Raw genomic sequence first — 9,594 nt, 5'->3', positions numbered from 1 at the left:
ATCTGTGTGGACACAGCTGTTTGGTAAGGCACGTTTAATTATCCTCCTGTTCAGCATGTAAGAGAGGTGAGACCCTGCATCCAGCCACTTCTCCTAGGATGTAGATCAAAGCCGTGTGGCCCGGTAGGCACCCGACCTCTACACAACAGTAACGCAGCACATTTGATAAGCATCATCTTATTCCTGAATACATCTTAAATTATCAGGATGTGTACCACTACTCTGAAGAACTGAAGACAACTCTTAGCATCTCGTGACTGATGAACTGAAGTGTTCTTGGATTATCAGTAACAAAATTTTCAAAAAGAAAAACAGTTATGACTAAAGCAGAATGGCAGTGAGAGTGCTGCCAGCAGTGAGTTGTTCCTGAACCCTGAATCAATGAATAATAACCTTCATCAAGTCCTTAGTAATGCCTTAGTGTCCTCATACAGGAGGAACATACACATTGTACTACGGAAAAGATGCCAAAATTAAAAAAAAAAAGTCCCAAATGCTGATTTATTCCTTTCCCTGCCCTCCTCTAATGGCTGCTCCAGACTAGCTCTCTCCACCTGCCAAAGCCCTAAATTGTGGGATATTAAATTATGGCAAAAGCCCCTGTGAAAGATGCAGGGAAAGAAACGATCCAGGAAGAAAAGGTGACATTACATTACCACAGCCTCTTCTGATCGAGAGCTGGCAAAAACTTTGTGGAGAGGATTTATGCAGTGATATGGCTTAGTGGAGGACTTTAGTTTTAGGTCAGGGGTTGGACGGGGTGATCTTGGAGATCTCTTCTAGCTTTGGTGATTGTGTGATTTGGTGATATGTGTGTATCAAAAAATAGATTAATCCCCGTGAATAGCTTAAGGTATCAACAAACTTGCCCAGGGAGGTGGTGGCGTCACCGCCCCTGGGGGTGTTGAAGGAGAGGTTGGACATGGTGCTTGGGGACCAGGTGATCCTGGAGGGCTTTTCCTATCCTACTGACTCTGTGATTCTATGATTTTAACTCCTTAACTTCCATGAATTGCCATGTTTTTTCCTGTGACCTTCCAGCTCAGCCTTGCCCGCTTCCTCCCGTCCCCGACCACCACAGCCCGCCCCAAGCACCCCCAGCTCTCTCCCCCTCCTCAGGCAGGAAAAAGGACACAGCACACATTCACAGCCTTTGTTTCAGCTCTTTATTCACATTTAAAGGTCTGCCCGTGGGGTGTAGAGGGGAAGAGGAGCCCTCATGGCACAGCAGCCCCATAGGGATGGAGCAGCTCTGCAACATGGCGGCCCCCCCCGCCTCACCCAGCCCCTCCCAACATGGCGGCGTGCTCAGACCCTCCCGCCTCACCCATCCCGCTCAACATGGCGGCGGGAGAAGCCCAGCCACCCCCCATTGGCCAGCCGCAGCGCCCGCGAGCCGTGATTGGCCAACCCCACCCCCCCTCCCCGCAACTCGACGCCCTATAGGCTGCCCCTCGTCTTAATCCCGCCCCTATCCCTCCCACAGGCGCGCGGCGGGCGGAGAAGGGGGCGGGGCGTGCGCGATGACGTCGCACGCCGAGCACGCTGCGGAAGGCAGAAGCGCGGCGGCGCAAGATGGCGGCGGTCGGGTGGCGGCGCGCTCTGCTGGCGCTGCTCCTGGCGGCCGGCGGCGCCGCCGCGCTGGGCAGGCCGAGCCCGGTGCGGGTGCTGTCGGACGGCACGTGGAGGGAGCTGCTGCACGGCGAGTGGATGGTGGAGTTGTGAGTTTTTGGGGACCGGGGTGGGTAATGGGGAGGGAGGGGGGTTCTCGGAGGCCCACCCCAAGTGATGGTCTCCGTGTCCTGCCGCAGCTACGCGCCCTGGTGCCCCGCCTGCCAGAGCCTGCAGCCCGAGTGGGAGAAGTTTGCTGAGTGGGGGGAGGATCTGGATGTGAATATCGCCAAGGTGGACGTCACGGAGCAGCCAGGTGGGGCGGGGAGCCCAAGGGGAGGGTGTGGGGGTGTGGGGGGGGGTGGCTTTGGGGAACTGGGGGAGGTGGGAGGTGGGGTCTGGGCTCTGGGGGGAGCTCGGGCAGTGGGCTGTCCGGGCTGCCGGGGCACAAAATGCAATGGGGAGACTTCTTTGGGGGCTGAATGAAATGCTTCTTCTCATTCTTTAAGTACTGTGCAGACTTAAAAATTTACCTTTAGTCTTTTCTGTACTATTAATAAAAGGGAGCATGAGCAACAGGTTTCTCTCTGCTGAAGCTCGCTTCCCTGATCTGCTCTCCTGTTCATGAGGGATTTGTAAAAACTGCTGAAGTTGGTGCTTTCTCTGAAGGCATGCAAGAACTTCTGAAACTTGCCTCACTCAGTTTGTTTTCGGTGAGCACTGGAGTCTGCACCTCCTTGTGGACAAAAACAAAAAAAGCATATTTGAAGAGCCACAGCCCAAATGTTGAGAGGAGTGGTTACCTTCAGCCATCTCTTTTCCCATCACCTGTGGAGTTTTCTCCCATTCTTCATGGCCCCTTCCTTTAGAAGGCATGCTGTACTTTGATACACACAAGTCCATGTGATCACCTAGGAGCAGCTGCTTTTATTTGGGTGTATAATAACAGTTCCAGCTGTTCCTTTTATACAACAATGCTGTACTTCTCTGAATATAACTTTTTTTTTCCACAGGATTAAGCGGGCGATTTGTCATAACAGCTCTTCCTACCATCTATCAGTAAGTATGCAGTGTGACTTTTTGTTTGAAGAGGAAATAACTTTTTATGCTTTTTTGGTCTAAGCAAATGAGATTTACCATGCTTTTTAAAAACATGAGTGTCTCTACACAGAGACATCCATTGCCTTATCTCCAGTGACCTTACAGTGCCACCAGTGCTTTCCTCCTCTTTGCCCTCAGGCCATATTTATTCCATCTTTTCATGGGTGTTCCCCTTTTGCAATCTTTTCTCTGTAGGTTGATATTAGTGCTGCTGGGTGGCAAGTGCGTTAGGAAGATCCTTATCTCTGGATGGAATTGCAGCCTGAGCAAACCAGGATTTGTGCAGTCAGGGTTCTTAGAAAACAAGTCGAAGCCAGTATCATCTACAGCAAAGCAAAACTCAAAGGAAAAAGGGCGGGGAGGGAAGATGTTGAGTGAAAACAAATGTTTCAGCTGCCTGAAATAAAGGACTTGTTCTCTGCTTCCTTTACAGCTGTAAAGATGGGGTGTTTCGGAAATACCAGGGCGCAAGAACTAAAACTGACTTCATCAACTTCATCAGTGACCAGGAATGGAAATCCATTGAGCCGGTTTCGTCGTGGTTTGGTCCTTCCTCTTTCCTGTAAGTTTTGGTGTGATTTTTATAATCGCTTTTTGTCAAACACGTGCACTTGAAGGACGTGGTGGGAGAGATGCAGCACGTACGTGCTCCACCTGGTGCTGCGTGGGGAAGGACGGGTCGGTACAAGCCCTGGGTTGTTAACAGCTCACGCAGCAACTCGGGGCTGGCAACGGGGCTGTGCACAGGATGTGTTCTGCGGCTGGGAAACGCTCTCAGTGGTTACTGCATGTGGGGAGGAGAGGGGCGGCTCCAGAGCAGTCGAGTAACTGAGCGGTACGGCGTGGTGGGAATGAGATTGGCTGAGGCAAACAAACCCAATTGTTCGTGGTTTCTCATCTCATTTGAGAGATGTCAGCTGTCACTGCAGTGACTGACCTGTGCTGACTGTCCTGGGGTTTAAACAGGTTTGGGGTCGTTGGTTCGCTTCATGAAGTGTTATGCTAGATTGAAATCTTACATTTTTTCTCTTATAAGAAGCTCAGCTTCATTATGTTCTCTACTTACAGTACTATTTGAATCTCCAAACCGTGTAGTTTTCTTACAATGTATTATCCATCCCACCAAGGAACACATGAAATCGGGTACTAATTTCAGGATTAGTAGGTTTTCTATTGGAAGGGTACAGCACAGCTCCTTTGTGCACATTGAAGGAGTGTGTGCAGGTCTTTATTCATGACTGCCTGCTTCTGCAGCGCACCCATTAGCAATTTCTGTTGTCTTCATGCTTTGATTTCTCCTTTTTCATTTTTTTATTTTTACAGGTAGCCAGTGCTTAATGCCAAGTTTCACAGTAGCAGGGAAATGTCAGAACCAGCAGAATATCCGTAGCAGATAGCCTGGTCTTTTTTTTACTTGTATTTAACACAAAGCTAAACTCAGCCGCCTGAAGTTCTCTCAGTTCTTACATAACCTGAGCTTTTTCAACAGGTTCTTTGTTTTAGTATAATGTCCAGATGATTAATTATTAGTATATGTTAGGATCTTAAATGGAGTTCCAGCTGGCTTCTCAGAGGCTGTTGATCCATATATAACTTAGAATATAAACACAAGTAATTAAAATGAACGTGCCAGAGGGCCAAGTCAAGGCATTGGTGGTTGTCCAGATGTGGAATATTGTGCAGGGTGATGCTGGTTCTAAAGATAGCTTCGTGGGAAATGGGTGCTTACTGCAGGAGAAGACAAAACAGAAGATAAAAACCAAAGTAGTCAAAAGGGGAAACCGGGCACGAGCAGAGAATTGTTCAATGTGCAGCTAAATAGTGACTAGTCAGGCAAACGAGAAGATAACAGACATTTGACTTAGTTGGATGCTTTCAGTTAATTTTTTTCTGCTTTCTTTCAGGATGAGCAGCATGTCGGCTTTGTTTCAGTTGTCGATGTGGATCAGGGTATGTGCTCAGATCTCAACTTTGTTTCAATATTTAGGATATTCAGCTATCTGTGAAATGACTCTCCTTTTATTTTTTTGTTCTAGCACTGCCATGGTTATTTAACAGAAAGCGTTGGAATACCAGTTTGGGGCTCTTATGCCATTTTTGCCTTGGCAACGCTGTTCTCAGGACTGATACTGGGACTTGTAAGTGAACCCCTTGAAGCAGAGTGGCTCGTGTCTGCTGTGGTGTCTTTGCTTTAACCCCGTCTTTCTTTGGTTTCAGATGATGGTGTTCTTAGCAGACTGTCTGTGCCCTTCCAAAAAACACAGACCACCGCAGTACCCTTATTCAAGTAAGCCTACTGTTTACTTCAAATTCAATCTTGGGTAAATCTTACTGAATACAAATTGGTGCAGAACTTGGGGCTGCAGAAAGGAGATTTAATGGTGAAGTTTTCACACGTGACTGATGCTGTGCTTTAACTGTGGCTTTTGCCCTTTAGGGTTTATAGTGAGAGATTATATTTGGGGCTAATGCTAAACTATTGCTTAAAAGCTGTGCTTTAGGTGATAGAAAAATGTTTTTTTTTGTTTTGCTGCATTTTTATACCTACAGGTTCTAAAATTCCATAAAACACAGAATTTAATGAGAGCTTTATCCTGTGGAGCTCTCGTTGCTGCTGCGTTGCAGAATTTGCTTCTGTTTTAGGGGCAAAGTGAGGATTAAAAGGGGACTCGTGTTTCTGTGGATAGTGATTCAGTTTGGGGTTAGTCTCTGGAATCTATCAAGGTAACATTAAAATACATGGAAGAAGATCTGAATGCTAGCTTATGTTTTATAGAAACGGTGCTCATTTTTTCCCAGACTGGAAGAAGTTTTTTTGTTACCTTGCCTAGTAGGCTGTAGGCTTTAATAGCTGACCTGTGGGTAACTTCATGCTAGCAACAGCTCTACCAAAGGTAGCAATTTAAGTAACTGATGCTGGAAAGTGCTACCTGGATGAAGTTTATTCACATTCTGTGCTAGTCTGTGGTACTTTTTAAACAAGACAAAAAAAAAAAAAAACACCACCAGACATTTCACTTTTTATTCATATTACTTTATGCCTGTTTTCTTTTCCCTTTAAGAAAAGCTAGCTCCGGAGTCAGCTCACCTGTTGAAAAAGCTGGATGAGGAACAAGAAGCGGACGAAGAAGACATCTCAGATGATGAAGCAGGGGATAAGGAGGAGTCTACCAGAAACTCGTCACCAAATGCTGTGCGACAGCGCCCAGTGAACCCTGCTGGGACAGCGGATAAATCTTAGCATTACTTGCATGCAGGATTAGTGCTCGTGAGTCACCAAATCAAAAGGAGTTAAATGTCAAATCCTTCAGCTCGAAGAGAAGAGTGACTCCTATCGTGGTAGTTCTGATGCATTTCACTAATTCAGAATTAAAGTGGCTTCGGTATCAGGTATTCAAAACGAAAACTTGCTGCTGCACATGGCTGGAACTTCTGTCTGTGTGCAGAGGAGTACCAAGAAATGACGTGGCTTCTCAAATGACTTGTTCTGTAGGGATTTTTTTTTAATAGAATGTAAACCACTCTATTAGGGAACATTACCAAGAAAAATGCACTAACCTGTTTGCTGTCAAAGCATTCAAAAAGGTTTCTCAGCATAACTCCTATCTAGTTGTGCTCTGAAGAAATGCTGAGGGGAGGAGTTCCTTCAGTTACGGGATGTTTTCCGGGCTTTCTGTGCGACCAACTTGTGCTTTCTGCTACGACAATGAGTGCTACAAAAACCCCAGTCTTCTCCAAAGAAATGAAGGTTACTGCCTTCGTCTAGAGGAACTGAAGCTTCCCTTTGAGCAAAAGGTAGAGTTTGTCAGTGCAGTCCTTACGGGTGGAGGTTACAAGCAGCAGCGTGTGTGACACAGACAGGTTTCTGGTAAAACTTGCATCAATTTCCTTTAGAAAAGGCTATAAAAAGTGTACGAACCTCTTGTTGAAGTGTTCTGCTTCAGAGAAGTATTACAAGTAGCACTATGAAGCCTCAGTGGTAGGGACAGCTTGCACGCAGGGTTCTCTGCTCAGTGTGAGTCCCATCTGTGTGTCCTGCTGTAGGACTCTGCTCGTTTTTAATACATCATTAATAATGTCTGCATAACCAAATCCTACTGCAAATCCAATCAGGCTGTACCTGGTCTGAAGCTGAACTGGCTGCTTAATTTCCTTCTTCAAAAATTCATCTTTTCTGTTTTCACAAAACCACCTTGAAACAGTATCTCCTAGTTCTTTTAAAAACAAAAGCAAAAAAAACCTGTGACCTCCTGTTTCCTGCCTGGTATTTGTTTTCACTCTGCACGGAAGTGAATGCACATGAGCATTGGACTAGTGCTATCTTGCATCACCTGAAAAAGATTTTTCCATGTTCTTTCAGTTAATTTCCAAAGTATTTGCAAGGGAAGGGTTGGTCTTATGCTGAGCATGCTTGGGGTTTTGACAGGCTTGTTCTTGTCGGTGTGTTTTTGTTGTTGTTTTAATTTTTAATTATTCGTCTGAGTGGGCTTGCAGGACTGGCAGTTGATAAATCTGTGCCAGTAACAGACTTGGTTGTGATTAAGACCACAAACAGAAGTTCTCTTGAAAATGTTTTCACTGGCAGCAGGGCTGTTTAAAGCCAGGCTCTCTTTGTGATTAATAAGAAGACAGACCATGAAACAAAAAGCTGGTAATGAGTTCTGTGGGATAGGAGAGAAACATTGGGGGAAAGAAGATTCAAAGCTCTTGCAGGTGAAAGAGTTTACTTAAAGCTATTCAAAAAAAAAAAACAAACAACTCTTGTGTTTTTTGTCAGTCCTAAACACTTTGTCAGTTGCATTTTAAGTACATCTGACAGGTTATAACTCGGCGTGCGTGTTGTGAGTGGAAAGAAGTGATTCAGCAATCCAAATAGCTGAGTGAATCTCCCAGCAAGTCCTTAGATGAGTAAGAACGAGCTCTTATATAAGAGCCTGGAACTTCCTCCTTTGACTTTTTTGTTTTTTTTTCCCCTCCTCTCTTTCTGAACATTGGTGCTCTGGAACGACTTTACTCAAGTGCTGGGTTAGGTGTTGACAAGATACAACTGCGATGCTTGAAAGGATCGTTTTGGTTAAAATCCAAGTGTTCCTGCCATTAAGTATCAAACTCCTTCCTGGTGTTGGAACAAAGACGTGCGTGTGCCATAAATGCCATTAAGGTGTCGGTCTTGTAGGATTGCCTTAAATTCTCTGAACGCTTCGTGTTAGCCTTTGTAACTAGGAAAATTAAGCAATAAATCTGTGGTGTGCTGAGGGGAAGTAGGAGCACTTTGATAAATGGTGTATTTAATTAGTTTGGAGAGGGCTCGAGAAGACGGGACGCAAATGCTGCATGATCTTGGTAGAAAAAAAAAAGATGAATTGTTTTAAAAGTTGAACTCTGTGGGCTAACTTCAGTGAATATATTTAAATGTAGCTGTTAAATGCAGAATTTTTTTAGGGTTTTCTAATTTTTCAGTTACTTTATAACTGGTTGTGCAATACAGGAAGTATATACTGGTAACTTTTGTCTCATGTTTTAAGTTCAGAAGAACAAATACAACCTTTTTTCCTTGCTCTCATCTTAGACTCCTGGTTTAACAAGAACTTCTAGCACTGATTTACCTTGCCTTTGCCTTCTGCACTCCTACCTTTTTTTGTACTGCCTCCCTGCCTTAGGCAACTGATTGAATTCCAAGACTGCCTCTTACTCAGAAGTGTTCTGAGTTGCTGGAATCCAGCCCCTGTTGCAGACCCGTGCTTATGATCAGTGTAATTTATACAATGCTGTTCTGATTATCCATAGGCAGCCTGCGTGTGCTGATCTCTGTAAATTTTGCTGTTCATATTTTTAATAATAACGTAATTTTGTCCTGTGAATATCGTTTTTTTTCCATCTGTATTCAAAAGATGTTTACTGAAGAAGAGCAAAGGTTGCCATGTAATAAATGTGCATAAGAGCCTGTCCTTTGTGTGCGTTGATGATGCTTGAATATCAGTTTTACACAAGTCAGACTGTGTCTGTATCCTCGCCTTGACCAAGCACATCCAGTGTAATTCAGGAAGAAATAAATTAATTGTAATGGTGTTTTTTAATATTTCAGAGATTCTTCAAGTAAAAAACCATGAGCTTTGGATTCCTGTGTTCAGTGTTTGTTTTTTTTCCTTTTTTCCTTTTTTTTTTAGGACAGTGTCTGTATAGCAGAGGAGCAAAACTGCAGCTGTTTCCATGGAAAAAATTGCTGTTACGCTCTCGCAAATGAGCCATTTGTGATAAATCTCCTTGAAAAGACAAGTCTGAGGAATTCTTTGGACTAAAGCTGCGCTGAGCTACTTGTGGTCTTTAGCTGAGCCTGGCTTGGGTTTCTCGTGGTAGCGTGAGTCATTTTGGTTAGATGATTTTTACGGTTTGGGAAGGAGCTTTCATGCATACCAGGCTTAGACACTGATGGTTGAGGAGGGGAAAAAAAAAAAAAAAAAAACAAATAAAACTTGTGTTGCAAAAAGAATGTAGGCTAGAGTTGGCAAATGCTGTTTAAAATTCAGCTCTTTGCAACTTCTTTGCCTGCAATCATGTTGTGTATGCATGCAAATCGCTTCAGCTACGGCCGGCTGCCTCCCCTCTTCCACCTACACACCGCATCACTTCCCAACAGCTGAAGTGACCGGTGTCGGAGCGTTTCTGGTAGTGGGGAGCTTAAACTGGAGCTGTCCGAAATGAAGGAGATATTTGGGGGCAAAACAAGGATTTGCTGCCTTGCTTTCATCCATCTCCTAGGGAAGAATATGGTAGCTGTCTGTGCATGCTCTCTCTGTGTGGATTTTTCTGGAAAAATGCAGTAATATTCTGCAATCCTTCCCCAGCAGGAACATGAAACATGCATTGCCTGGGGAATTAGTG

At 44.7% G+C, this 9,594-nt stretch overlaps 1 protein-coding gene across 2 annotated transcripts; it reads left to right on the top strand.

The window, feature by feature from the left end:
* Positions 1 to 1,575: 1,575 nt before the first annotated feature.
* On the top strand, positions 1,576 to 8,957 carry TMX1 (thioredoxin related transmembrane protein 1; the record flags this gene model as incomplete). 2 transcript variants are annotated; one of them, XR_014618457.1, is made up of 9 exons in its annotated part: positions 1,576 to 1,721; positions 1,812 to 1,927; positions 2,625 to 2,670; positions 3,146 to 3,274; positions 4,617 to 4,662; positions 4,749 to 4,850; positions 4,930 to 4,999; positions 5,775 to 6,507; positions 8,880 to 8,957. XR_014618457.1 is itself a non-coding variant. In XM_084287359.1 (8 exons), the coding sequence occupies 8 exons, from the start codon at positions 1,576 to 1,578 to the stop codon at positions 5,951 to 5,953; spliced, it is 834 nt and encodes a 277-aa protein (XP_084143485.1). In that variant the 3' UTR covers positions 5,954 to 8,828. The 2 variants fall into 2 exon arrangements, 1 of the variants encoding a protein (XP_084143485.1); XM_084287359.1 differs by lacking the exon at positions 8,880 to 8,957 and having other exon boundaries at positions 5,775 to 8,828.
* Between the last annotated feature and the right edge of the window lie 637 nt (positions 8,958 to 9,594).

Source organism: Netta rufina (genome assembly GCF_964035555.1).
Source record: "Netta rufina genome assembly, chromosome: 5".
Lineage (NCBI taxonomy): Eukaryota > Metazoa > Chordata > Aves > Anseriformes > Anatidae > Netta > Netta rufina.
This window is presented reverse-complemented; position numbering and strand designations above follow the sequence as displayed.